The 27,720-nt window shown below is 51.8% G+C and overlaps 2 protein-coding genes and 1 pseudogene across 4 annotated transcripts; all 3 read right to left on the bottom strand.

The window, feature by feature from the left end:
* Positions 1–222: 222 nt before the first annotated feature.
* Positions 223–12,759, bottom strand: OPTC (opticin). Of its 3 annotated transcripts, XM_043923456.1 has the most exons (8): positions 9,892–12,759; positions 9,451–9,552; positions 7,742–7,973; positions 6,878–7,013; positions 4,036–4,194; positions 3,153–3,355; positions 1,396–1,491; positions 223–956 (listed from the first exon to the last, which is right to left on the bottom strand). In XM_043923456.1, the coding sequence occupies exons 3-8, from the start codon at positions 7,964–7,966 to the stop codon at positions 786–788; spliced, it is 990 nt and encodes a 329-aa protein (XP_043779391.1). In that variant the 5' UTR covers positions 7,967–7,973; positions 9,451–9,552; positions 9,892–12,759; the 3' UTR covers positions 223–785. The 3 variants fall into 3 exon arrangements, 2 of the variants coding, with proteins under 2 accessions (XP_043779391.1, XP_043779390.1); XM_043923455.1 differs by having other exon boundaries at positions 9,451–12,759; XR_006344885.1 differs by having other exon boundaries at positions 904–956; positions 1,396–1,723; positions 9,451–12,759.
* Positions 8,955–9,040, bottom strand: LOC122708366 (annotated as a pseudogene).
* Positions 12,760–12,909: 150 nt separating the features above from the next.
* Positions 12,910–26,586, bottom strand: LOC122707687 (proline and arginine rich end leucine rich repeat protein). Its single transcript, XM_043923454.1, has 3 exons — positions 26,419–26,586; positions 18,170–19,152; positions 12,910–15,476 (listed from the first exon to the last, which is right to left on the bottom strand). Exons 2-3 carry the CDS (start codon positions 19,134–19,136, stop codon positions 15,301–15,303), a joined length of 1,143 nt encoding a protein of 380 aa, XP_043779389.1. The 5' UTR covers positions 19,137–19,152; positions 26,419–26,586; the 3' UTR covers positions 12,910–15,300.
* Between the last annotated feature and the right edge of the window lie 1,134 nt (positions 26,587–27,720).

Below are 27,720 nucleotides of genomic sequence, written 5' to 3'. Positions count from 1 at the left end.
AGCGGTGCTGGCAAAGGCTTAAGAACAGGCTGATAAAATCCTAATATGTAGTATTTACTAATTCTGTGGTATAAATACTCCCACCATGGCCAATTTCAAACTACCAGTGTGATGTCACTAAAAGCATGTCATTATATAGTATTTCCACTACAGATACCACAGACATAAATAAGTTCAAGAACATGGTTAATAGTATAACATAGTAAAATAATTGGGAAGTGATGAGTTTGAGTATTTATTGCATTTGTTTTCAACATAAAATATTTAATTGTGAGCTTATATGATTTAGTTTTTAATAATGACTGCATTTAACAACTGGCTTGAAAAATTCTGGAAAATTTAATAATCAGTTCTTGCAAGCCTAGTAGTAAAAACTGGTTCCAGCACATGACTGCTTATTCCCCTTCCTCTTCTCTTTCTGTTCCTCCTCTGCTTCTTACATGATTCTTTTGTCCTTCTGTGTGGGTAGGAAGAATGTGGAATATGGGAAAGAGCTTTGCTGCAGACATCTCTGTTCTTTGATCCAGGAGCCATAAGGTGTTAAGGAAAGAGGATGGAGAGATGTAAATTTGGCTCCTGGAGGACATTTCAGTGTGTGTGCGTGCATGCGTGCGTGCATGTGTGTATGTGTGCACGCATGTGCACACATGTGCATGTGCATGCGCATGTGTGTGCGTGTGTGTGTGTGGGTGTGTTGAGGGAGGGGAAGCAGTGGGTTTTTGCCACTGGATCTTGAGGCTGACTAACGCCTGGATGAAAGGTCGCTGTTTAGGAGGCAGGCAGACTTAGACAAAGCGGCCAGTGGGGAGCCGAGGCAGGCAGAAGTAAGCGCTGGGGAAGAGGCTCAGGTTGATGGGATTGCCGTCCAGGCGGACGTCTTCCAGCTGCCTCCTGGTGTGTCTGTGCTCCTCGGCGTCACAGAAGACGTCGCTCTGCATGGTCTCTATCATGTTATTCTGGAGAGAACACAGCTGTGACGCTTCTCTGCCTGGTGAGTCTGCCCTCAGGCCGCACGGAGGCGGGCTCAGGCCTCTCCCTACCAGCGCACCTCCTCCCCTTTGCAACTGGAGACACCGAGGCCCAGAGGCCGGGGCCACATCCAAGGAAGGAGGCCAGGGACCCACTGAGGACGGAGAAGGGGGGAGGGAGAGGGGGAGGGGAGCAGGGGTGAGCACTGCGTGAGGTGGGATAAGAACGTGGAGGGGAAGTGTTTTAAAGGGCAGGAAGGGGAAGGAATGAGACAGAGGCTGTAGACAGTGGCCTGAGTGAGATGCACCAACTCTGGTCTCCGAGCTCTCAGTGACGGAGACCCACCACTGCTGAAGGGGGCTCCCTGCAATCTGACCTCCACCTTCTGTGCCGTTCAACACCCTTGTTCCCGGAGCAGCCGCTCACCTGCAGGTGTAGCGAGCGCAGGCTCAGGGGCAGGGACCGGGGGATGGCGTCCAGCAGGTTATCGGCCAGGTAGAGGAACTGCAGCTTCTCCAGTGCCTGGGGAGGAGGCAAAGGACGCGGGGGGCTGGTGGGCTCTGTGGGGCCCTAGGAGTGAGGGGTGCTGAGGTGACCCCATTCCTTCACTCCTGGGCCCGTCTCCTGGGCCTCAGGCAGGTGCCGGGTCCTAAGCTGGGTGCTTCAGGGACGGCTCATCTCCTCCCACTGGATGCAGAAAGAACAGCTGCTGTAGCTGAGCGCCATGAAGTGGCTCAGCAGTGTCAGGGGGACTCTGGAAGGAGCAAGCAAGGGGCAAGGACGGCTGGGAAGCAGGCCAGCAGGACATTCTGGCCCAGCTTCAACACCCCTGCTATCAGAAGGGACTTTCCCAAGTGAAAAGTCTCCAGAAAAGAAAAACAATCTCCAGATGCTAAATCTGGACCAAATATGGAGAGCACGGCTGGAAGATACTCGGACCAGCGTGAGGAGAGTCACAGGCACGATGGAGAAAGTTGTGCGTGTGAGTGTGACAGCTGGAGTGTCAGCCTCACTCACAGCTCTCTCTGTCCCCCACTGGGACTGCCCCAGGGCTCCCTGGACCGCTGAATGGGCAGCCCAGGGGGCCGTATCCGTGCCATGCGGTTAGCCCTTCCTGTTGAAACTGGCCAGCCAGGGACCAACCAGATTGTCTCTCTTGAGAAATTGCTCCTAGAAGGACAATGGTTGGTCAGTTAGTGGTGGGTTCTGAAAACAAAAAGATACGCAGAGTGAGAGCAGGAATCAGTACAATTCCAAGTCAAGTCACATGTCAGTCCAAGTGTTTGGGGAGCAGAATGTGAGTGTGTGGAGAACACTGGGGCACAGGGAGGTGAATGAGCAGGTGCACAGAAAGAACCCAAGAGGCCAGGTGCCCCAACAGGGAGAGGGGGAGTTGCTGATGGCGTAGATGAAGAAAATGGGGCTTGGCTTTTCTGGTAAGTGGCCTGAGGTGAGCTCTAAAAACAGTTCTCTATCCACCTGACCCAGAAAACCCCACAAAATCATGCAAATCAAGAGGTTTAAATCTTCTTGTTCACTTTAAGAACTTATGTGAAACTGCCTAGGTCATTAAGGGTATGCATATCTGAAAGGCTACCAAGTTATCTGAAAGATGTCACTTTACAGAAGCAATATGGGCCACCATTCCATTGTTACAATGGTGGAACTGGTAGGTGTGCCCAGTCCAAGGGGTGGGGCTGGATGCAGGGTTGGTGGCCCAAAAAATGCTGAATTTTTACTGCATGTGCTCAGAAATGCAGAGAGTAATGCTGGACTGAAAGGCTTAGATCCCTGGTCACTCAGCATCTCATGGGAACAAAGCCCCGAAGATGCAGCTCGGGACTTGGATCAACCCAGAAATGAGCTCCCCCTGCCACGTTGAGATGACCCTTACTGAAAAAGAACAGATTGTTCCTAAACCAGAAGAGGAAGTTTGCACAGAAGAAAAAGATATCCTTTCAGAAGAAACCGAAGAAACAAAAACTGATGGCCTGGGAATAAATGCCACAAAAAATAAATGCAAATAAAAGCAAAAGATTAAAAAAAAAAAAGAAAATGACATTTGACTTTCATGCCCCAGAGCAGGATTGGGACAGAGATATTCCATGAGGGCCAGGTGCATGTCTGTGTCGTTGTGGGCACGGGTGGCATGCAGTAGACGGGGATGCAAGGCCTTGGCTCACCCTGAAGGCTTCAGGCTGTATCCCTGAGCTCTGGAGCCGATTCATGCGGACGTCCAGGACCTCGATACTGGTGGGCAGCGCAGGCAGTGCTGCGAGCTTGTTCTCAGGGAGGATCAGATCCCGCAGAGCAGGCAGCAGGCGGAGGGCCTTGTCATCAATGGAGGAGATGGAATTGCCAGAGAGATCAATCCTCTTCAGTTTTGCTAAGAGGTGCAGAGCAGAACACAGGGACACACCATCTCCCCTTGCTCCTGCTGGAGCTGCCCACACCCTTCTCCTGTCTCAGCACAGGGGAGGCGAGCCAGGGCTCCACTTGCGCCAGGGTCAAACCAGAAGGAAGACCTTGATAAACCTGGGAGATTCCATGATACCTTCCCCTGGAGTGTTCTGTCCTGTGTGGACTGGCTTGGAAAAAAGCTTCCAAGGGTAAGACCCAACAGGTGCAGGAATTCCTGGATCCATCCTACTTCTACCTGTTAGTTTACACAAACTAACAAAAGAATCCAAAAGAACTCTGAGGCCCGGGAAGCCTGTCAGCAATTAGCGGTAGAATCTGGGTTAGAGACCAGCTTTAGCCTGGTTTTGTCCAGAGGCCAGGAGGGCAGAGAGCTACAGCTGCTAGGACAGCCTGAAAACATAAGCTTGCTCATAGCTTTGCTTCCCCAGCTTCCCAGAGCTTTGTGGAGCAAAAACAAGAACAGGTCACTTCTGCCATAGAAAAACCTTCAAGGCCAGGAATTAGACTAATTTCCAAGCTGGAGAGACTGAAAGCCACAGGGAAGGGCCGACACGGGTGGGGCACTCTAATGACTGTTCAGTGTGGCTGAGTGGCAAGGGAAAGAACCTGCCCACCCACTCTTTTCTTTGCCAGGATGTTACATACTCAGCCCTTTGAAGTCTCCAGCCCGAATATGGCTGATGCGGTTGAACCGAGCGTATAAGTAGGCAGTCGTCTGGGGAAGGGGAGGGATGTTCTCCAGGTCCGTGTCGTCACAGTACACAGAGGAACCGAGGCACACGCAGATCAGACAGGTTGGCAGGCCTGGTCCAGGTGGAGGATAGACAAAGGGAGACCCCCCACACATACCCGTGAGACTCCCTCAGCCTCTGGGATCAATGGGAGCCCCCCCAACACCCCTGTGAGACTCCCTCAGCCTCTGAGACCAATGGGAGTGCCCCCCCCCACACACACACCCCTGTGAGACTCCCTCAGCCTCTGAGACCAATGGGAGTGCCCCCCCCCACACACACTCGTGAGACTCTCTCAGCCTCTGAGACCAATGGGAGCGCCCCCCCACACACACCCGTGAGACTCCCTCAGCCTCTGGGATCAATGGGAGCCCCCCCAACACCCCTGTGAGATTCCCTCAGCCTCTGAGACCAATGGGAGTGCCCCCCCCACACCCCTGTGAGATTCCCTCAGCCTCTGAGACCAATGGGAGTGCCCCCCTCCACACCCCTGTGAGATTCCCTCAGCCTCTGAGACCAATGGGAGTGCCCCCCCCACACCCCTGTGAGACTCCCTCAGCCTCTGAGACCAATGGGAGTGCCCCCCCCACACACACCCGTGAGACTCCCTCAGCCTCTGGGATCAATGGGAGCGCACCCCCCCCCCCCACACACACACCCGTGAGACTCCCTCAGCCTCTGAGACCAATGGGAGCACCCCCCACACCCCTGTGAGATTCCCTCAGCCTCTGAGACCAATGGGAGTGCCCCCCCCCCACACCCCTGTGAGACTCCCTCAGCCTCTGAGACCAATGGGAGTGCCCCCCCCCCACACCCCTGTGAGATTCCCTCAGCCTCTGAGACCAATGGGAGTGAGTGCCCCCCCCCCACACACACACCTGTGAGACTCTCTCAGCCTCTGAGACCAATGGGAGCGCCCCCCCACACACCCCTGTGAGATTCCCTCAGCCTCTGAGACCAATGGGAGCACCCCCCACACACACCTGTGAGACTCCCTCAGCCTCTGAGACCAATGGGAGTGCCCCCCCCACACACACACCCGTGAGACTCCCTCAGCCTCTGAGACCAATGGGAGTGCACCCCCGCCGCCTCCACACACACCCATGAGACTCCCTCAGCCTCTGGGATCAATGGGAGTGCCCCCCCACACACACACACCCGTGAGGCTCCCTCAGCCTCTGAGACCAATGGGAGACACCGCCTCCCCCACACCCCCCAAACACACACACATCCCTGTGAGATGCCCTTGGCCTCTGGGGCCAATGGGAGACACCTCCCCACACACACCTCCGTGAGACTCCCTCAGCCTCTGGGACCAAGGGCCCTGGCCAGGGAGTGTCTGAGCCGAGGTCACCTGTGTCTTCTCGGGTTGCCACCCAGACCGACTGTCACAGTGCCCCCGGAAGTGCTGCTGGCTGCTTAGGTCTGGCACTCAGCCTTTGACTGAGAGAAGCAGAGCCTCCCTCAATTATTACCATTACAATCCAAGCCCTTAGTGCCTCCATCAGACCCGGGTCCTGTGTAGATTTTTCCGGGCCTATGTGGGTATTTCTAGGACATTTAGATGCAACCACAGAGGTGGGTGTATTAGTCTCCTTTCCATGGGGCTTCTCTCTGGCCCCCAAAAGTGCACTGCAGATGATACAAAGCCAGCGCAATGGCCAATGGCTGCTGACTCTGACACCTGCCTTGTGGGCGAGGAATTAGGTTCTAGGTGGCTCCAAAAAGTGTAATAAAGTCAAGGTGGAGTGGACACTGACTGCCTAGGATTCATTTCCCCTTCTTACGATATCAGCATCTCAGTTTTCTGTTGGGAAACATCCCTCCCCTCTTCTCAGTCTATGACCAGTGGTCATGAGACTTAAGGCCACTGAGCTCAGACTGGCTTTAACAAGTTGGGAAGGTTTTATTGAATACTGCAGAAAGTTTCTATCTCTTGCTCTTAGAAAGGACAGAGGTTACTAAAGATCACTGCTAGTCTAGCTCGAACAGGAACTCTGTTGGTAGTGACACAGACTCAAGATTAAGAGACAGCTTTTCCTCACCAGCCATGATAGACAGTGTACTTATCCCCAGGCCTTGGATGGCAGGTCCAGCTGAGGCCCTTTAAGCCTGGGAGGTCATAGATTCCTGCCTGAAGTGTTTTCTCTAATGATGCCTCATTACCCTGTACCCACTCAAGACAAACATCTCAAGAGAAGAATAGGAACTGAGAACAAGCAATTCCGGAATTAACTGCATCCTCCTGTGCCTCAGTTCTGAACCCCAGCAGAGTGCCAACCCCCTACTGATGGATATGCCAGCATCTGAGTCTCCAGGAGGGCCTCAGGGAGTGGGGGAGAAGATGCTAGGGAGGGAATACAAGCTAAAAAGCAAAATAAATTCTTCATTTGCCCCCATGCCAAATGACAGCCACAAAGTTATTTATTCTTCTGTACAGGTTTTTAATTGTCTCTAATCTAATTACCACTCAACCTGCTCCCCCAGCGATGCCGTTAATTAAGGTAGGTGGCTTTGCTAGGCACAGGGGAGTTCTTGCTTTCTTTGCCTTCCATCCAGGTTGTGCATTCAGGCAGAAGCATCAGGAACAGTCAGCCTCTCCCTCTGTTTCCCACGTTCCACCCCATGGCCGTTTCCCCTTCTCTCCCTGACCCTCTGCTCTCCACCCGACGACCTCCTCTTTGGCACCCCTGGTGTTCAGTCGTGGCTACCCAGTCTGTGACCTGTGGCTACTGAGACTGTGCCTGTGAACTTACCAAGGTCGGTCGGGGCAGCCAGCAGGCCTAGTGTTGGAGGCCTGCCCATCGTGGGGTTTGAAGGGAGTGTCCTTGCAACCTCTGTGCTCTGAGTAAAACGTGTCCTGGTGAGAGAAGCCAGGCCGGTCCCTTTAACCTGGAGACACAGCAAGCAGTCAGTCAGTTTTTGCCTGAGAGGAATTTCGCTTTGTAGTCTGGGAACTTCAGCAACCAATTCCAAGCTTACAGAGAGGCCCTGTGGAGAAGGGGGCGGGACGGGCAGAAAGTGTGACAAGCAAGGACTTTCTGAGCGTCTGGTCTCTCATCACGCTATGGAGGCAGAAACGGAGGTCCAGACAGGGAGGGCCTGAGCTCAGGGGGCCAGCAGGCGGCCAAGCTGGTGGGAGAGCTGGGACCGATCTCCAGACCCCCTGACCCAGGACCTTCCCTTGCCTATGGGATCAGCTCACACAGCAAATGAATGCAATCTTCATGTCAGCCCCTGCAAAGGCAGGCAGGGCTGAGGAATGGACCTCGGAATGGAAGGCAGTCTAGGACAAGCTGTGGCGCTCCTTTTTTCTAGGAGAATGTGAGGACACTGCTGATGTTCCAGTGAGATATACTTTATGGTCTCACTTGAAGACGCAGTGAGGGAGGGATGTGTGACTTCCAAGGGAAGGCTCACAATTTTTGCTAAAAATGTGAAGTTTTGTGTCTTCTTTCTTAGCATTATGTAAGTGACAGTTTCCTGTGGAGGAACAACAATTTCCACTTCCCAGGGAAAGATGGCAGCTTGAGACAGCTGATTACGAGGTAGAGAGGGACCAGGCCTCTGGTTCCCAGTTTCTTTCAGAGAATGCAGTGAGTCTGCTGCATGGCCCTCACCTGGGGGAGCTGATCCCCGTAGTCTGTGAGCTTGTCATAGTTGCTTGGATCAATGACCTCATCATAGTTGTCCAGGCTCAGGACATAGTCCCCCAGATGCAGAACGGCATAGGAATCGCCTTCCCCATACGGCTGGTCTTCTTCCCTCTCCTCCTTTGAGAGAGATGCTGTCCCTGCTTCCTGCAGCATCAGGATCAGAAGGCTCAGTAAGGCCAGGAGCTTCATGGGGGTCCTGGCAGGTGAGGAATGGAATGAGAAGGGAGCCGAATCACTAAGGTGTCCAGTCCTGGGGGAACAGCTCACAAACTCATCCCACTTCCCACCCCCATGCTTGCAGACCCTTAAGCCGTTCGTCACACACTTAGGGTCTTCATTGCAAGTGCAGGCTCCCTCTGGGCTGGGGCTATATCCCAGGGGATGTCTCCTGTCAGCCCCCGCTTTAGTCTCGGCCACACACTGATATTCATTCACGCGTGCAGGAATGTGCAGGCACCTGGCAAAATCTCATTTACTCATCTCAGCACACACACTCATGCGTGTCCCCTTGTCTACATAACTCCCTACTAACTAGGCATACACAGATGCGCTCTCTTATACAGTCACCCACTCAGAGTACAACAATTAGCCACTACACTAGATTTAGAGAAACTTCACCATTAAGGAAACCTGTGGTTTTTAAGAGGATCATTCATTCATTCGTGCCTTTGCCTGACAGACATTTATGAGCTTTCTTAATAGTCCCAGGCCCTGGATTTGTCTCTGGGGGCACAGAAATAAGTAGGGCAAGCCTAGTTCCAGGAATGCCTAATCCATTTAGGGAACATAAGCTTAAAAATTGATTCCAGTTAGAATTGATTACAGAAAAGAATGTTAGCTTTAAAATATATTTATGAATGCAGTTTTTTAGAAACAAAAGATTACAGAAACAAAAGAACTCTTTGTGTATGGTTTTACACACCCAGAAAGTTCTATAGGTATCTCAGTACAGATGAGTTCAAATGTTCATGCATGTTCATCCACATATGCACAGATGGGTCAAGGAATGTGTGTCGTGTGGGTATGAAGTACCTGGTGTATTTCTGATAACACACCTTTCCCCAAAGCCAGCTGCACGAGTCTAGGAGACTCTTTTTTTTTCCTTCAATTTTTAAGATTGTAGTTGATTTACAGTGTTGGGCCAATCTTTGCTGTATAGCAAAGTGATTCAGTTATAAAAAATATGGAATGCTTTATGAATTTGCATGTTATCCTTGTGCAGGGACCATGCTAATCTTCTGTATCATTCCAATTTTATTTTGTTTTTTATTTTTTAATCGGATGATAATTGCTTTACAATGTTGTGTTGGTTTCTGCCATACAACTCGAATCAGTCATAATCACACTGATAAATGTGTGTGTGTGTGTGTAGCATATATATATGTATATGCTGCTGAAATGAACACTTTCCCTCTTTCTTAATTTTAGCTGGGCAAGGGAGTAAGCCCCATCTGTAGCAAGAGCTGTCTCTTCAACTAACCTCCCATACCTTACTCCAAACCAAATTATATAATCAAAAAAATCTTGAAGAAGAAAGCCCTAAATAAGAGTTACTGCCTCCCTCCAACCTCAAAGCCAACACCCCACCCCGCTGAGCCCAGTGCTCCCCTCCGCCCTCACTCGCCCTCATTTGCGCACCAACAGGCCTAATACCTTAAAGCCTGTAACCTTACCCTGTGGACTCTGGGTTCCAAATGGAGCCTCACAGCTTCTAGACAGGCAGGAACTCTGATGGAGAAGTTTTGACCCTCCGAGGGGCCTGGGTAGAAGGTTGCCTGGGGAGGGCGGGAGCGAGTCAAGCCAATGACTTCTCTCTTTCCTGACGCCCAGCCGTTTCTTCTCCTCTTTCCTCAGCGGGTCCCTCACGTCACTCATCTGCTTGGTTGGAAAGACTCTCTCTCTCCCTCCCCCCAGCCCTCCCCTCCCAGCCCCACACGGACCCCTCCCACCTCCCACCTCATCCTTTCCTCTCTCTGTCTGCCATCTGTCTCTTTTCCTGGCCCACTCTCTTTGAGGGGGCAAGTGGCTACCACCCCTACAGGGGACACCCACCCCTCAGATCCTGAGCTCTCCAAGAAGGCAGCCGTGGGGCTTTGTGGAGGGATGGAGCTCACCTTTCCCGCTGTCTTCTCCAGCCTGAGAGTGAGGCGGCTTTGGTTTCAGAGATGAAATTCAAATATTTAAAGAGGCTCAGCTGAGGTACTCTGACCAGCACCACTACCTGCCACCTGAACCTCTAATATGGGACTATCAGTGCACAAAAATCACCACAGGGAGAAAGATTCAAAGAGGAGATGGACAGGGGATACAGTAGAATTTGAAAGCCAGCTTCAAGCTCTCAGACAATGATGGAGAGGAAGATATAGGAAACTCTCTGGACCTACAAGGCTGGGCCCTAGAAAAGCATTTCCTGATCATAAATACCAGAAAGCATCGTGTGGGGCCCTCAGGTGTCTGAGGAGAATCTCCCCACTCCGGGGTCCTTACCAAAGACTCACTTCTCGGGAGACACTCTTCTTTCCCTGGCGCCTTAGGCAAGCCCCTGCTGAAGGTGGTGGGAAGGAGCTCAGACACCCTCCTCCTGATTCTGCCAGCCTGTGTACACGGTTTGCCCAGGTTCTTACATAATGCGCCTCTCTCTGCTTCCTCCTGCTAATCATGTACTGAATCCCAGCTGCATGGGTCTCAGGATCATTAATTAATCATTAGGATCATTTAATCCAAATCTTTTATAGTACAGGTGGAGAGTCAGAGGCCCAGCAAAGAGAGGTGACTTGCCCAAGATCACACAGAGCCAGAGTCAGGGCCTAAATCCTTAATTCATATGCCTTCTTTTGGAGAAGGAAATCGGCAACCCACTCCAGTGTTCTTGCTTGGAAAATCCCAGGGACAGAGGAGCCTGGTGGGTTGCCGTCTATGGGGTTGCACAGAGTCGGATACAATGATACAGCTGACTTGGCAGCAGCAGCTGCCTTCTTTGCCTCACCCTAGAAGTCCTGAGGCCATGCGTCTCTGTGCCCTCAGAACAGATGGCCCTGGCAGAACTCGTCTCTGCCCTGGCAATATACCTGAAGGGGCAGAGCTAATAGTCTGGCCCAAGGGGCAGAGCCTGGCTTGCAGTGTTCCTGGGCACCAGCTGGAATGGAGGGGTCTTTCCCAGCCCAGGAACCTTGTCTCCAGAGCAAAATCTGTTCCTGATCCCCCGGCAGCCTCTGGCACGAGGAGAGACACAGAGGGCTCTGCAGGTGGAGAGTCCTGGAGCCCGGAAGGTGCCCAGGAAGTGGGCGGCGCATGCGGTGGGCGGTCCTCAACCTTCTCCACAGCCGAGGCTCTGCGTTCAGATTCACCGGCCCACTCCAGTCAGCGGGGCGTCACCCGTCCACTGCCGCACCGCTTGTTCCCTGAGAAGAAAGCGGTGTGACTGCTCCTTCCTCTCCCCTGCAGTCGGCCCCGCTCCCCCGGGCCGCACCGCCAGCGCTTCTGGTCTCTGGTCGTTGCCTGTGGCCCCTGCAAGCCCTGCTCCCGCTCTCGGCCGCTTCTGGTCCTGCCGCGCATGCGCCAGTTCCCTGCTCCGCAGGCCCCGGCTGAGCCGCTTCTGATTCAGGCTTCAAGTTCTAGACGCTCAACCCCTTCTACTCTCGGCTTCACACACACACCCGACATGCTGTCTGGTTACCATGGATTTCAGGGAGGGTCCATGGTGTGTGTGTGTGTCTATGGTGTGTGTGTGCGTGTGTGTGGGGGTCCATGGTGTGTGTGCGTGCGTGTTTATGAGGGCCTGTGGGGTGTGTGTGAATGATCTGCATGGGAACCCTCTAACTGTCCTGCTGTTGTTCCAGGCAGCTCAGCCCCGGAGAGCCGCTCTAATCCGAGCCTCATTAGGAGAAGCAGGAGGCGTGATGATGGAGTGGAGGTGGCAGGCCCTGGGGACAGAGGTCTGGGGCAGGGTGATCCTGTTGCTTCCCTGTTCCTGGGCACAGAGAGAGGCAGAGGTGGAAGTTTCTGGAACTCCCCTGCTTTTTGATAGCAGGGGTCTATTTCCTGCTGAGGGCTTGTAGCCACATAAATCCATGACTGCAAATCATTCCTCTTCTCTCAGACACACACACACACACAAACACAGACACACCACCCCAACCCCCCCCCTGCCCCCCTCCACGGTAGACTCCATGTCTTCTGATCTTTTTCTCAAGCTGGTTCCCTTCTTTCCTGCTTCTGTGCTTCTTCCTCCTTCTCCCACCTGGCAAAATCTGATTCAAATCTTAAGATCCAGCGCAAATGATAGGAACCATTCTGGTTTCTCCCAGGCAGAAGAAGAGACCCTCTCCACAATGCTTTTTGTACCCAGCATTATTGCAGACACTTAAGACATGCAATTACTAATTCGTGGATTTTCCCTTTATGAATTCCTCAAGGGCAAGGGGGTATATATTACCTGTGCTTGAATTCTTAGCCGGAAACCTTGCACACAGTTGATACACGCTGAATACTTGCTGAATGGAACTGAGGCAGAAATTTAGGAGGCAAGGTAGCAGGAGTGGGACAGTATCTGGCAGTTCTTTATCCAAAAGAAGGTAGTGTGGTCCGGGAGGATTACAAGGTTGGTTCTGAAACAAACCCTTCACCTGAAGAGAGGTTCCAGGGCATCCTGATCTTGCCCCTCTGTGAGTATCTGCATGGCCTATAGACCATTCCAGATGAAGTGGTTGGCCCTTTGCCTACTGCGCTTGATATACCTCTGCCACACTGTTCTGTGCATCTTATACTACCGGTCCTCAACTAGTCTGTAAGTTTTGTCTGGTTAGGAATGGAGTCTGGTTTGTGTCTCTCTGTGTCTGTCTCAGTACTGAGCATTTGGGAGACCCTCAACCATCTAGTAGTGTCTGTGGGTTGAAAAGAACTTGGAGTTTTGGGCTTCACATGTAGCTGCCAGATTTTTTTATCTGAGTTTAGGAATGGGGGAAGTTCACCAAGAAAAGGTTTCAGAATCATTTCCCTAGAGTTTCTTAGGAATAGGATCCTATCTCTACCAGTCTTCTCAGAGGTAGTAAGGTTGGAGGCAGGGGGAGAGGGTGGCAAGATGAATTTAAGGTACTATTCTCACCTGTTTACATTGTCAAATTCAAGCAGGACATTTTTCATATCACTTTATTTTCTCTGCTGTGAAGCGTGATGGAATGTGAAAGTTGTTTCACAAAGTTGTTATGATCTTCAAGAAAGAATAGATGTAGGTACAGAGTACACATACACACCTACTTACACATCTGTATGTGCCTATGCCAACAGCACTGAGAGAATGAAGTTGTATATGGAGGAGGCAGCCTCCTGAAACCCAGGGGACCCCAGCGTGTTGTGTGTGTGTGTGATTCTACAGGCAATTCATTTCCTCTGGCTTACAGCTGCAGGGAGCTATAGAGGAAGCCGGCATATGCTCGACAGGGCAATGGGATGATGGTGATTTTGTTGCTACTGAAACAAAACAGTTCAGGTTTGCAGGAGCAGGGGAATGACCCCTCCTCCCTGAGGAGGCCTAGGTGCTGTGCTGATTATCAGAGGGGCTGAGGGTGCAAGGTGGGAGTAAGACACACAAGGGGGCTTATCCAAGCCGTAGCACCTTGGCTACAATTTATCTTGACTTTAAGCAAGAGCTTTGGAGAAACCAGCTGCAGCTGCAAAGAATGAAGCAGTTGGATGGGAACATGGGGAGGAACTTGATGAAACGGGCCTATTTTCTGTAAATTAGCAAAAGAGAAAAATTACAATAAAATGGAGATTTCTTGAAGTTAGGGAGCTGGCTTCATCCAATTTCTTAAATACCTCTGGAACTTTTCTCAACCTAACTTGAGAGTGGGCACTGTGTCCTATTCATTTCTAGGACACACCCTCACCCCCAGTCCCACCAACGTACACTTGGGGGCGGTAGGGGGGCAGCTCCACCCACTAGAGGGAGGAAGGGGGAGATGAAGGCCAGTTGGCTCTGCGGGACTCAGGCTTCCCTTAGAGGCCTTTCACACACTGCTCCCCCCGGGCCAGATTGGGGGGCAGTGAGTGTGAAAACTTTGGGGGAAGGATAGTCCATACAGGGAATAAATTATTGCGAAGGAAGGGGATAATATTTAGGACTTGTCCTGCCTTAGAACATGGTCTAGAGGGTGGAGCTGCGTGGGGAACATGAGCTCCAGAGGGTCCTTGGAGGGGTACCGTAGCCACCTCCTCAGTCTACCACCTGAAAGCAGAGAGCAGAAGGGACCCGCAAGGTGAGAGGGCAGAGGGGAACAAGCCATATCCTCTTCTGGGTTCCTGAAGTTTCCCTCTTGGGTTCGCTCATATGGGAACCAGTTCCCCTATCTTGGTGCCTCTATACCTGAGTGCCCTATAGACCCCAGAGGACAGAGACCATGCGTATCGCCCACAGCTTTTCAAGTGGGAACTTGAGGCCAACTTCTGACCTTGGCAGATCGCCCCAGAGTGATGATGAGGACACAGGGGCCAGCTCTACAGTAGACCTACAGATGTACCGGGCGGTGCCGCCACCAGATGTCACTACAGTGCCTGGCTGAGAGGGGAGGCCGCTGCACAGGCAGAAGTGGGCTCTGGGAGGTTTCTGGCTCCCCGCCCCTTCTCGAGCAGCTTCTCAGGAGCCGCTTCCAGCAACGGAGGGACAGGAGCGCACGGCAGGGCAGGGCTGGTGGCTCTGTGCCCTCCCCGCGGATGCTGCTCCTCAGGCGTTGGGCCTCTTGTCCAGCGGCCACGGGGCCATCTGCACCCACACGGGCCATCCTGGGCTCTGACCCTCTCCCACTGGCTGGTTCCTAGGTTTTGGGGCCTTTCTTCTCCTGGAATGTTCCTCCCTGCTCTTACTGTTGGCACAGAGCCTCAGCCAGGAGGCTGCATGCCAAGAAGGGGCCCGTCTCACCCTGTGAAGGAGCAGTGGGTCCCCGTGCGCATCTCTGAGCCTGTGCCCATCTTCAGCCGTTCCCTTGCACTTCCTTTCCAGAACCCAAGCTGGTAGAGGGTGGGTGCCCGTCTGGTGCCCGTGAACGGGGCAGGGCAGTCAAGGAAGATGGGATCCTTGACCTAGGAGACCTGAGTTCCTCAGTCTGTTTGGGTCAGAGCTGCCCACAGTAGAGGAGTTTCCAGCAGAACTTTCCAAACTTCATGTCTAGGCTGCCCCTGATCATTCTCTGCTTGCTTTGGCCAGGACGAGAACCAGATTTCAGTCCATGGCCCAGGCTAACCCAGGAGTGATGAGGGGAGGAAGAGAGTGGGACGTCTTTAGACATACACCTATGCTTCTGGGAAAAGAAGTTGGGGTGCACAGTGGGTGTCTTTGAACTGGGTGGACCAAATCAAGCCTTTGGAAATCTTGTTCTAGAAGCTGCAGGGGCAGCAGAGTATGTGGCTTGTCTCTGACTCAGGAAGGTGGGGTAAGAAAGGCAGAGCTGGGAGGAAGAAAAGGAGACAGAGCAAACAAACTGTGGGCATTCAGTGAGGCTGGAGGAGCTCCAGGGGCACAGGAGGGCCTAGATGACCACGGACTGCAGCAGGCGGAAGCACATCATGAGGTCCAGCGGGATGGGCGGCTTCAGGTAGTTCCCATCCAGCCGCAGGTAGCGGAGGTGTGGCACGTGCTCCAGATCCGAGGAGAAGTCGTGGAAGGCAACTAGATTGTTGGGGCAAATTTGGGTTCCATTGATTTCTGTGGAGAAAGAAAAGGAGAAGTCAGCAGGAGAGGTGGGCAGGGGGTCAGGCCACATAGGGCTAGAGGTCAAAACGTGGAGGGAGAAGAGGGTGGACAAGGATAAGGACCCTAGAGATTACTTCTCTGGAACTGTCTCACCAGTTCTCGGGAACATGCGACCATGAGTGATTGACCCTAACCTCCAGGCTTGGCTTACCCATTTGTAAAATGAACTAAGTCGGAACTGATCAACAACTGTTATTGTAAACTCACTCTAAAGAGTCATGGAGGAAGTGAACTTTGAGCTGACCCTTCAAAGATAGGACTAACACGTAGAGACCTGGGGATGGTGTTCTGATGCTGTGACCTATTTGAATGATGTTGTGGAGGGCAAAAAGCTCGTGGCAGAGTTTGGAACCAGTAAACAGTACAACATGGTATACTAAGTAGAGTAAACTGGAGGGGCTCCAGTTTTGGCCACCAATTATAGAAGACTTTCAGATATTTCACTAAGGATGGGGTCTCTGATTTCTAGTCTGAGGAACGTCACTGAGCAGGACTGCTGTTATGAGAGGGATGGTGGAATATACGAACTCGTGTCCCGGGTGGCGGGGGGGGGGAGCTAAATCTGGAAGGGCCCTACGATCAAGTTTATACTGTAGAGAGATGAATCTGGCTACATGTGGAGAAACAGTGGAGGGAACCAAGATCTGAAGCCAGCAGGGGATGGATTACCCTGGAGGTTTTCCTATAAATAGGATTTGAGGCTTGAGGGTGGGCAGAAGATGGCTACATTTCTGAACTAGGGATGACACGAAGAGAAAGGGGGACCAGGGAGGGGCATGGGGCCCCAGGGCGTGGCGGAGCCGTTGGTGCTGGAGTGATGACTGACTCTGGGGAAAGTGAGCTAGAAAGGTAAGAGATGGGCAAATGGAGGTAGGTTTTCAAATGGAAGATGGGTTTCCGTTTTCCCCTTCACCTTTTGTTAGATGACGTGAGTTATACCCTCTTCTAAATGAAGCTTTCTATCCTCCCCAAGCCTTGCTTCTTTTATCTTCTGCGGGTGGGTGGTTGGTTGCTGTTCATCTCCTTCATCCTCTTCTTCATCTTCCCTCTCTCCGCTTTCTTCTCTCTTCAGCATTGCAGTAGCAGAAAGAGCCCTGACATAGATGAATTTTCTTCCTATGACCTTTGTGGCTTTGGACTTTACCCCCCTGATGCGCTGTTCTGAAATCTGTGAAATGGTGAGAGTGGGTGAAATCTTTCTGTCTTCAACCTCAGAAGGTTGGATAACCGCCCCCCTCCCGCTGCGGCCTGTTTTTATCCACAATCTGGTAGAAACTTGTCAACCATTTATTAATCAAGGTATCCTTTCTGTCTAGATTTTTGGCCTATACAGCCTCATGGGAGTAATGTGTTCCATCAGTTTGCTACCTGCAGGGTAAAATGAGACAGTTTTGCCTTTTTCTGAATTTCTTTCTTGCAAGATTTAAGAAGCCTTCCCCTACCTTTGTGTAATTATCTCAGAGGAGCCTGTTCTATCATCCACTTGTTTCAAGATTATAGAAATTAAAAAATCTCCCTCTCATCCTTTGGCTTGAAAGCTAAGGATTCCTAATATCATCTTAGGGTTCTTCTCTTTCTCCTTGGTCTCCATTCCTACAGCTGCTGCATTCGTCTTGTGGATATAGCCTGATTTTGTCCAGGAGCCAGAGAATATTCTCGCTTTTGTTTTTAAATTGCTCTGTTGATGCTCTACTCAGATCTGATGTTTTTGATTGGGCAAAACTGTCACTTCCAGTCTTTTTTATGACCTACAATTTTTATCCAAAACCCAGGACCCTGTAAATGTAGCTTAGGCAAATTCTGCGTTGAGTGTACTGACTTTTATGACCAAATCTTTTAGCCTTCCAGGTAGATTCAGAAAGCATCGACATACAGACATGTTCTTCTGACTGCCACGTCTTTCCCAGTCGAATGCTGTTAAGTGTGGGGTTTCCCTGGTGGCTCAATTGGTAAAAGAATTCGCCTGTGATGCAGGAGACCCAGGTTTGATCCCTGGGTGGGGAAGATCCCCTAGAGAAGGAAATGGCAACCTACTCCAGCATTCTTGCTGGAAAATTCCATGGACAGAGGAGCCTGGCAGGCTACAGTCCACAGGGCTGCAAAGAGTCAGACACAACTTAGCGACTAAACCACCAGCCACTCATAGTATACACAGAACTGCCTCTCTGTGTATGTTTTTACAGACTCTTTAAAACCTAGGCTCAGGCTTGGGAGGAAGCCTCTTTTCCCACAGCTGCAGTAGACAGATCCAGGACATTCCAGAGTCAGCATTTAAATGTCACCATTCTTTAGGAGAATGTCCAGGACTGTATTTCACATCTCCCTTACCTACAGGTCTGGAGGGCAAAGGAGCAGGGGCTGGTGAGAAGGGCTGGAGGCAGAAAAGCTGTTACCCTCCAAGCATGGTATTCTGGGCACTTTATCCGTACTAAACTAGTAAATCTTCGTATACATTTTGAGCCATTTTAGAAATGAGGAGACTTCCCAGAGAGGTCACGTGGGCTGCAAGTGGAAAGACTAAGGTTTGAGGATGTGCCGGACTGGGTGCTTCTGCGTCCTCAGGCACGAGGCCCGCGTGGAAGCGCCGAGGTGGGAGAGCCGGCCGCCCGCCCCCCGCCCCGTGCCGCCCCCGGCCCTGCACTCACTCTCGATGCTGTTGTTGTTGAGGTACAGGTGCTCCAGTCTGCTGCTGATGGTGGGCACGCTGCTGATCCTGTTGTGCGACAGGTGGAGCACCAGCAGGTTGGAGATGTTGAACGAGTTCTTGGGGAGGCCCCGGTCCGAGAGCTGGTTGTAGTTGAGGCGGATGAAGGCCAGGTTGGGGAAGCCCTTGAAGTACCCGCTGGGGATGGCCTCGATTCTGTTGCTGTCCAGGTAGAGCTGGTGGATGGCGGCGGGCACCTTGGGGGGCATCTTCCTCAAGGTGTTGTGGGCCAGATTGAGCTGCATGAGGTTCTTGAGGCCCTGAAAGGTGTCGGGCTTAAAGACGCCGTCGCTCAGCTTGTTGTGCTGCAAGTCCAGCAGCAGCAGGTTCTCCAGCTTGCTGAAGACCCCGGGCGGGATCCTGGAGATCTGGTTCTGGCTCAGCCTCAGCTGCTCCAAGTTCCGGGGCAGTGCCGCGGGCACCTCTTCGAGCTGGTTCTTCTCCATGTAGAGGAACACCAGGCTGGGGAGTTTCTCCAGCACCCTCTGGTCCAGCTTTCGAATCCGGTTGTTGTCCAGGTTGATCCACCTCAGGCCCGTGGCGTTCTTGAAGGACTCCACTGGGAGCTCAGTGATGAAGTTGTTCTGGAGATAGAGGTAATGGATGCGGGATGGGATGACAGGGACCTTTCGGAGGTTGCGACTGTCACAGTAGAGAGCGGATGGGAAGTCAGGGGGGCAGTAGCACTCCCGGGGACAGTCAGGAAAGACGGATGGGGGGCCTGGGGGGAGCGGGGGAGGCAGGTCTGTAGGCTCCGTTGGCTCATCGGGCTGCGGAAAGCTGGGTGTGGGCCTGAGTCTGGGTCTGGGCCGGGGCCTCGGTCTGGGTCTCGGTCGTCTTGTTGGCTGGCCTTGGGCCGCTGAGGCCAAGATGAGAAGTGTGATGAGCCAGCAGAGGGATGACCTCATGATCCAGGCGACGCACCTGTGGGGAGGAACGCAGAAGGTCATCGACCTGCTGGGCCTCGGTAAAAAGAGCACGTGTCTTTGCAGCTGGAACCGGCCGGGATGGCCCGGGCAGCTGCGGGGGGGACCTGTGGAAGCATCTCCTTCCTGGCCTGTGTCCAGCAGGTGAGAAAGCAGCAGGGGTTTGAGTGTCTGGCTCCCAGTCACAGAGGCCCAGCCGCTGATGTGCTAGGGTGTCAGCCGTCTTGGCAGAATGCACTCTGAGCTATGAATCAGGAGCCCCAGGGTTTCCTGGAGAATACCCTTAGCCACTCTAGTCCTCACATGAGAAAATCATCTCTCCCCTTATAGGAGGGATGTGAGGATATGTGAGCCGTAGAGTCCTGGGGTATTACATCTGGAAGGGTCCTTACTGGTTCCATAGCTCAGTGGTTTTCAAACTGTGCCCCATTTCTGTGGAGTCCACCTGAGGGAGGGAGACTAAGGGGATGGCCTTGGGGGACCCCCCCAACTCACCCTTGTGCCAACCTGAGAAGCTCTGTGGTTTTAAAATCTGCTACACATATTAAGGGTTAGCTGAAGCATTCATTTGAAAAAAAAAAAATGTAGCATTGCTAAAACTGTTTTGAAATTCACAAAGTCCAGACTCAACTATTTATAAAAATTGAGTACTGGAGGGGAGCAGTAGCTTGTCAAGGCCAGGAAGCTATATAACAGCAGACCCAGGACAAAGCCCTACATCTCCGTGGGCTCAGCAAGCTCTTGGGAAGGAAGTGCTGTGGTCCCCTTGCGTCTGCCCCCGCTCACCCCTCCTCCCCAGGGCTCAGCTCAGAGAATGCTGGTCTTTGCCAGCTGGACAGACACTAAGAATTTCTCCCCAGATGTGGAGGCTCCTGGGGAAATAAACAAGGAAACAACTGAAAGCTGTGGGGGAATACAACAAACTAGTGAGTGTAACAAAAAAAAAGAAGATTCATAGGTATAGAGAACAAACCAGTTGTTACTAGTGGAGAGGGGCAATATAGGGAGGGATAGGGGATTAAGAGGTATAGACTATTATGTATAAAATAAGCTAGGATATATTGCACCACACAGGAAATATAGCCAATATTTTATAATAACTATAAATGGAGTGTAACCTTTAAATATTGTAAACCACTGTATTGTACACCTGTAACTTAGATAATATTGTACATCAACTATATTTCAATTTTTAAAAAAGCTGCAGGGAAACCACTTTCATTTCTTCTGATCTGGTATTGCTGCTTCCCATATGCATTGGAGTTGATGGTATCGGGGTGGATGTAAAGAACTTCCCGCCCGCCTCAGAGACATAGTGGAATAGGTTGCTGAAGGATGCTCTGGGGTTGCCCTTCCCTTTGGTTCTGATGATGCTTCAGATAGGGCCACGTGGTTTGAGTCAAATTAAGCTGAGGAAACTGTGGTAGACCCAAGGCTGCAGACAAAAACTGGCGTCTCTCTCAGACTTCCCGCCCTAGCTTGTCGGGTTGCCTTTCCTTTCCCCTCCCCAGGTCCCTGTGGCAGCCCCTCTGGTCTCCTTCAGGATCTGTTTCTACATTGCTTCCAATGGCCCTCTTTGCTGCTTCTTCACAACTTGCGGTGGCCTGCCCCTCCCCTTCCTAGGGCCCGGGACACTTTGGAGATGCAGGTTTCTCGGGGCTCCTTGAGAGAGAGGGGGCTGGATCTCAGCTGCATCTGGACCCTGTGATCACTGCCCCTGCTCCAGGCTTTCCCCCTCTTTCTTTGGAGCCCACATCGGCTCAGCTCTTCCCTTGTGTGACCCAGTACTGGCTTCCTGCTAGCTTTCAAAGCTAGCTCAGTAGAAGCCCCTCACCAGATGTTTAGCCTGAGTCTGTTCCTTGGAAGGAGCCGAGTGTGACAAGAAACAGGGACGAGGGCAGGGCTTACCCTGGAGGGGCGAGGGAGTCCACCTAGGCCTGTTACATCCCTGCCCTGGACACCCAGCCCACACACGCCGCACAGACACTCCTCTCCCTGTGCCAGACGTGTGAGCAGGGGCACGCGCCCCTCCTCGGTGTGCGTGTGTGGGCCCTCATGGGGGAAAGCGTGGAAAGGAAGGAGGGAAGGGGGAGGAGGCCGCCCTGCAGCTTCTCTCCTTCTCCTCCTCCTTCTAAGGTGGCCTCTTGCCGGGCAGACCTCTTCAAGGGGGCCCAGGGGCCATTTCCCCTGGCCTCCTATCACAAAGGATGCTGCACTTAGATTCTTGGCTTTATCTCCAGTTGCCCATGTAACAATCTTGGGGACACACCACAAAGACTGAGGTGAAAAACTAATTGTAAAACTAAACTAATTTAAAACTAAAAACTAATTGTAAAACTAAACCTGAGTCTTGTTGCCAGACCCCACACCACTTGTAATTGGTGAACTATCAATGAAAATGTTAGAAGTTGTGTAATTTTCTTGAAAATAGCACAACAGTATTGCACAGATATTTTAAATGGGGTTAAAGCATTACATTAGTGTGCTAAAACCAAACATTTTTAAAAGCCTCAGTTTTTGTGACCTTGAATATTTTTTGCTTTGGCACTTTTTACTTCTTGACCAGCTGGGAGCCTGACAATAAGCAAGAGGTCTCTTGTGGAGTGAGAAGCCCCAGCAAGGCTTCCCAGCCAGGCGGAGCCCTGTCCCCTTCGCTGCCTTGGTCAGCAGGAGCATTTACCAGGCCCTGGGCCCTGAGTGGAGCAAGTCATGTCCGTGCGGAGCTGCCGCTGTGACGCAGGCAGCTGGCCCTGGCGCGGGGTGCTTCCTGGTGACTCGGGGCCCGGGCTGCACTTGGCTCAGGCGTGTCAGAGCCGCCGGTCAGTCATAGCTCCACCCGACGGGCGTGCCTCCCACCCCTGCCATCCCCGTGAACAGAGGCTGTGCTTGTCGCCATCTCCTGTGCCAGACCCTTTGGGAACTTCCCTTATCTCCCCACCCACCCTCTGATCTGTCTATGCTCCAGACCTCTGGGGGCTGGCCAAGCTCCTTTCAGAACTGAGAGAAGGTTCTGGAGGAGAAGCTCCTGGGCCTGTTCCTTGGAGAAACGAGGTCTGTTGAATTCCCCTGCTCTTAGCCCTGGGGTGAACCATTCTGAGTGTGTGTGCACACGCTCCTTCCTTGAGGAAGCAGTGCTCATCTCTAAGGCTTTTCTCATGCGACAGTGCTCCTTCCTGATGGAGTCTGGGCTGGCCCCACAGTCTAAGTCTCCAAACCAGAATCTGGGACAGACAGAAGTCCCTGGACTCCAAAGGGAGCTATAGTCTCTCGCACAAAGCCCGAAGTCACACCTTCCTGTCTTCCAGAACCTTCTGTCCAGTCATAAGTTCCCTTAGGCTGGATTGTAAGTGTATGTGATTTTAAAATTTCTTATGCTTTCACAAGCACACCTCCCCACTTTCTGCTGGGCCGAGCTCACTGCTTGATCAATGAATGCATGTGGACCACTTATAACCACTGACCTCCTGTAACACCATTCACCAACACCTGTTCTCAAAAAGCTGCTCATTTGTGAGCGGAAAGCAATTGCTTTGACCAACCCAAAATTCACTCTCCCATTTGAGAAGATTTCCTAAGAGAGTTTTAAATTCAAATTTCAGTCTCAAGTATTAGAGACTTAAGCTTGAATCCTGGCTCTGACCCACCTCCTCAGGCCCAGGGCCCTCAACTGTGTGAGGATCAAATGGGATCATCCACATGAAGGCATGTCATAGAGCATAAAATCTCTGCAAATGGCAGGGGTTTCATTTATTCATGTATTTGTTTGCAAAAGAACATATCCTCTCAAGAGACTCTGATTTTTAAAGTGAGATAGCCCTGTCCCTGTTTAGCTCATAAATTCATTCATTTAAGGTTCAGACTCCCAGGACCCTTGCATTGTTTAGCATCAGGGCAGGGTTGGGTTGAGGCCCACATGGGTTTACCAAATCCTAGGTAATAGGCTTTGTATGGAGAGAGCCTGGGATTGGGGTTGAGCTGAGAGTGAGGTTGGGTGTGTCTCCTTGGGTTAAAGAAAGATGACTCCACACTACTTCATGTGTTCTTGTCAGATTTCATATCTAACTTATTACCCCTGAGCCTCCGTGGCTTAACCCAGGTAGTGACCCTACCATTGGAACGGGGCTGCCCCTGCCAGAGCCGTGCCCATGGACGTTGGGATGACCCTCTTTTTTGGTTTCCTTCCTTCTGTCCAAAACTCAGACTTCTGAAAGCCATTCTGTTCTCTGTGTCTTCCTGAAGCCCACCAGGGAGTTGGAAGCCAGGAGAATCAGGTACTCGGCACAGCTGCCCACAGAGGAGTGAGGCAGGCCTACCTCAGCTGCCTGAGACTCTTCAAGGCCTCCAAGTAGGCGCTGTGGGGTCTGAGGAAAGGGCTAGCATGGAGGCACGGTGAATTCAGCAAGTCACTGACTCACTGTCCCTTTCTTGGGGAGTGATATCAGAATAGGAGTAAGGCTGACTGGGGCAAAGGTGAAGAGAGCATCATGGTGCAAACTAGACAGAGGGTGTGGGGTCCCCGCCCAGCCACCACTGCCTACAGTGACATGACCCTGTTTTCAGCCTCACTTCCCTTACCTGTAAAGCACAGATAAAGAAATCTTCCCTGCCCCTCTGTTCCTCATCGGGTTAATTTCAGAAGTAAACGTGATAAGCGACTTTAAAATGTGCTGCAGATCAAAAAGAGCTAAAAATAAATCTAACACTCTAACGGAGAAACCATCTGTCTCCCCAGTGTCTACCACAAGGCAACGTGTAAACACAGTGTTTTTTGGCCTCAGGCCACTAGTCCAGAAGAACAAGTTTTCCATTCTAAAGGCAAGGGGAAGAATTTAGGGTGGGATGGCTCTGTCCTCTCATGGCCTGGCTCCTCACTGTGTCCTTCTCTCTGCCTCAATTCCCTGGCTTCACCATGTGAAGAAAGCCTACAAGAATCTGTCTGATGTGTTGAGTGCTTCAGCTGTTTAGCTGGGTATTCTTGGGAAATCTCTTACCTCTACTAAGCTTCAGTTTCCTCATCTGTAAAATGGGTGTACTAACATATTTTTATCAGATTATTTTGAAGGTTAAGTGAGTAAATGTGCAAAAAGCAAGTGCTCGGTGAATGTTAAGCTATTATGGACATTATTTCAAAGTAATGGGGTCTCTGTCCCTTCAGCTTGGCCAGAGAACAGCCGTTCCCTCCACTGAATGCTGGTCCTTGCAGATGGTTACTTGGATTTCCACCAGCTCTCCTACCCAGAGCAAGTTCCTCCCATTCAGGCCTATGAGACCACACTTAGGTCTCGGAATCAAATAATTAGGGAAGCCATAGATGCCCCCAGCCACTTGGGGAATGTTCACTCTGTCCCTCCCCCTCACTAACACCCGCTCCCATCCCTGAGCCTTTCTGCAGCAGCTGCTGACCAGGGACACTGCAGGCTGCTGTCCTCAGCTGGCTGTGGAATCCCGCTGTGACTCATGACTTCCCCTCCCAACCTTGGGTACCTATCCCTTCCAGCTTCCCCCAGAGGCCCAAGAGGTGGGGTTGCCCCCAGGGAGGTGAAGAGGGAATGCAGACCTTGTGGTTCCGCGGTCCTCTGTGCGGTCCCGCCAGAGCAGGCAGTTATTGGGCAGGAGGGGGGAGTCTAAAAGGGGTGGGGAGGAGCCCTGCACAGTGCCCCTGGGGGCCCAGGCAGGCAGATTAGCAGGTAGGAGGAAGCCTAAGCTCTTTGGAGCTACCTTGGGGGAAATTGCTTTCTGGAATGTTCCCTCATTACACAGCTCCCAGTGCTTACAAGAAGAGAAGCGGAGAGCTCACAGGAGGTCTTCCCTGTTCCCTCAGGTGCTTGCTTCTACTCTGCAGAAGAGGGTGGCCCTCTTGAGACACTCTGAAGCTGCTCCATCAGACAGTCCTTGTCCGGGAAGCCACGCAGCCCATCTGCCCAGCTAACACTGCCAGAGTCCTGGGCTCCTCAGTCCCACACACGTCTCCCTCAGGCCTCTGGTTCAGATTCTCAAACCCTAGCTGCCTCTCATGTCCTGAAACAATAGCAGATTCTTGGGTCTTGATCCCGTGGGTCTAAAGCAAAGGGTCCAGATGTCTGTATTTCTAGTGAGCACCTCTCACCCTCCCCTGCCACCCAGGTGATTTCGAAGACCAACCATACTTGGAGACTCTCTCTTAGACCATGACCTTCTTGCCTTGGGATAGCACTCTGCATAATTGAAGAGGAATGAGCTGGGGAAATGGAGAGGGTCCACCCTATTTAAAAAATTCAGTTTCCCACTTCAGTTTTCCCCTCCCTTGACTGATTAAGGAACTACTTCTTTTTTCCTCTCCCATAGGGAGCCCTTGCCAAAGTGGGATTATGTTGAAGTGGCTTTAAAGAGAATTCTTTTCTGGCTGCCTGCCGAAAACAGAAATGAATACCCCCAGTGCTGGGAGTTAGTACCTCTAAGGCTTCGGAGTAGGGTTGCTTTCTTCTCTCTCTTTCCAAAAGAAAAGTGGTTTGGACTAGCGAGGCAGAGAAAGTCAGAGCTAGTGGGAATACACTGTGCAGGTTGGAAAGCTGCTTTTTCTCTCTCCCACCCAATTAAGTTCTAAAGAACGAAGAAATCTTTCCAGCCCCTGCTGTTGTTCATCCTGTTCCTGCTCTGCATGCACTCAGGACACATGATTTCTTTGGCTCTGCCACCTCGGGGGGAAGACGCACTTTCTCTCTTCTCTTAGGTGCGGTGTGTGTGCGCGTGCCTGTGTGTGTTCCGGCCAGGGTCTTGTCACTGTGTGCTCTATCTCTGCATACCAAATGCCGTCAGAATGGGGGTGAATGGACAGGATGCCTTCACACTGTGTGTGCATGTGCGTGTGTGTGAAGTGAAAGTGCAGCATCTGTGTGGCACGTGTGTGTGCCTGTGACAGCGTGTGACAAAACATCAAAGGAGCAGCAAAATGGGTTCTAGAGCGGAGTTTCTATGGGAACCTGATGTTGAGAAATACTGCGTGCCTCGTAACTCTGTGCTACAGTACACATCTGTACCAAGAAAGTTTAACTTTTGCAACAAGCCAATACATGGGTGCAGAATGATGAAGAGAAGGGAGAGGCTGGAGACAAAATGAGGAAGACTGATTTGAGCTCCTTTGAAAGGAGACAGGAAGGAGGGATGGAAGGAAGGAGGGGTGGAAGGAAGGAGAGCACAGAGCCTAGAGCAGTAACCTGGCGTGAATGGGGCGGGAAGGAGCTGGCTGGAGACCGGAGCCTTCCTCCTCCAGACGGCTTAGGCTTACCTGAACCACCTGCCTCTCCTCTCAGCTCTGGTTTGTCTCCGGCGAGGCGAGACTGCCTCTGCTCCCCCCACCCGCAGTGGAGCTGTAGCAGCAGAGAGCCAGCCAGAGGTTCTGGTCTCCCAGTGGTGTGTGCGTGCTTGTGTTTGCCTGACTCTTCCTCCACGAGATCCTATTGGGGTAGGGAGGTTAGGTTAGGGGAGGGCCAGGCCGATTGTAAGTAGGGAGGGGAGGAGGAAGGGAGGGAGGAAGGGAGGAAGGGAGGGAGGAGGGAAGAAGGGAGGAGGGAAGAGAGGGAGGAGGGAAGAGAGGGAGGGAGCTTGGGAGAGGAGGGATGACAACAATAAAGTCTTTATTTGGCAGCCAAAATCCCAAAGACTCCATCCACACACCATGCCCACTAACGGACCCGTTTTTAATAACATTTCCTTCTGCTGCTGCTGCTTCTGGGAGGAGGGTTGTTTGACCCATGTTTGGAAAACAGGCCAAATTAACAGAAGAAAAGGAATGAAAGCAACCTCTGTGCAGGCGAGAACTGGATGGCTGGATCCAGCACCAGTCTTGCATTCCTCCTCCTGACAACTGCCTTGCTTCTGATGCCCCTCACTCCTCTGCTCTTGAATTCCCAAATGTAGGGGGTGGGGATGTGTTTTCTAAACAGGGATGGTCCTTCCCTAGGTCACCTTCTCTAGGATGTTGCTAGGGGGATGGAGTCCTGCTCTGGGTGAGCTGGCATGGAAGATAGCCGTGGTCTGGCTGCCAGGTTCTCTGAGAACCGGAGAGGGAAAAGTCAGGCCTGGGACTGCACTGCCAAGTAAGGCAGAATAAAGATTTTATGTGAGACCTAAAGTCACTGTCCGTGCAGACAACGTCAGTGTCTTCTTTCAGCTTCTCCATGTATATCACACTTAGGAGAGATTTGGGTGCTGTATGGTCATCAAACATGGTAAATGGGGAAACCCAAATTTCCCCTGTCCATGTCTTCCCAGGAGACACATTCAGGTAAGACCTTCACCTCTAAGAATTTTTCTCAATTAAAAAACTGTAGCACACCTGCAGTTAAGTGTTAAGTAGCAACCCATCAAAACTTCCTGCCACAGTTGACGACTGAGAAAACTTGCTTATGTTTACATTTTCTATCATCAGGTCCATGGAGAACAGCTTCATTGGAAGCATTGAGAGGGAGGGAGAGCATTTTGTGATTCACTGACTTCATACAGCTAGACCCTTAGCCTTTTCCAGAAAGAGGTAGCTCCTCCAGAAAGGGGCTTCCCTGGTGGCTCAGATGATAAAGAATCTGCCTGC

Source organism: Cervus elaphus, chromosome 14 (assembly GCF_910594005.1).
Source record: "Cervus elaphus chromosome 14, mCerEla1.1, whole genome shotgun sequence".
In the NCBI taxonomy this organism is placed as follows: Eukaryota; Metazoa; Chordata; class Mammalia; order Artiodactyla; family Cervidae; genus Cervus; species Cervus elaphus.
This window is presented reverse-complemented; position numbering and strand designations above follow the sequence as displayed.

Coding starts and splice junctions, on each gene's coding strand:
- OPTC (XM_043923455.1), bottom strand. CDS start 7,966: ATGAAGCTCCTGGCCTTACTGAGCCTTCTGATCCTGATGCTGCAGGAA. Junction 3,356..4,035: donor TGGAGACTTCAAAGGGCTGA/GTATGTAACATC, acceptor TGCACCTCTTAG/CAAAACTGAAGAGGATTGAT. Junction 957..1,395: donor TGCGCTCGCTACACCTGCAG/GTGAGCGGCTGC, acceptor TGTTCTCTCCAG/AATAACATGATAGAGACCAT.
- LOC122707687 (XM_043923454.1), bottom strand. CDS start 19,136: ATGAGGTCATCCCTCTGCTGGCTCATCACACTTCTCATCTTGGCCTCA. Junction 15,477..18,169: donor CAACAACAACAGCATCGAGA/GTGAGTGCAGGG, acceptor CTTTCTCCACAG/AAATCAATGGAACCCAAATT.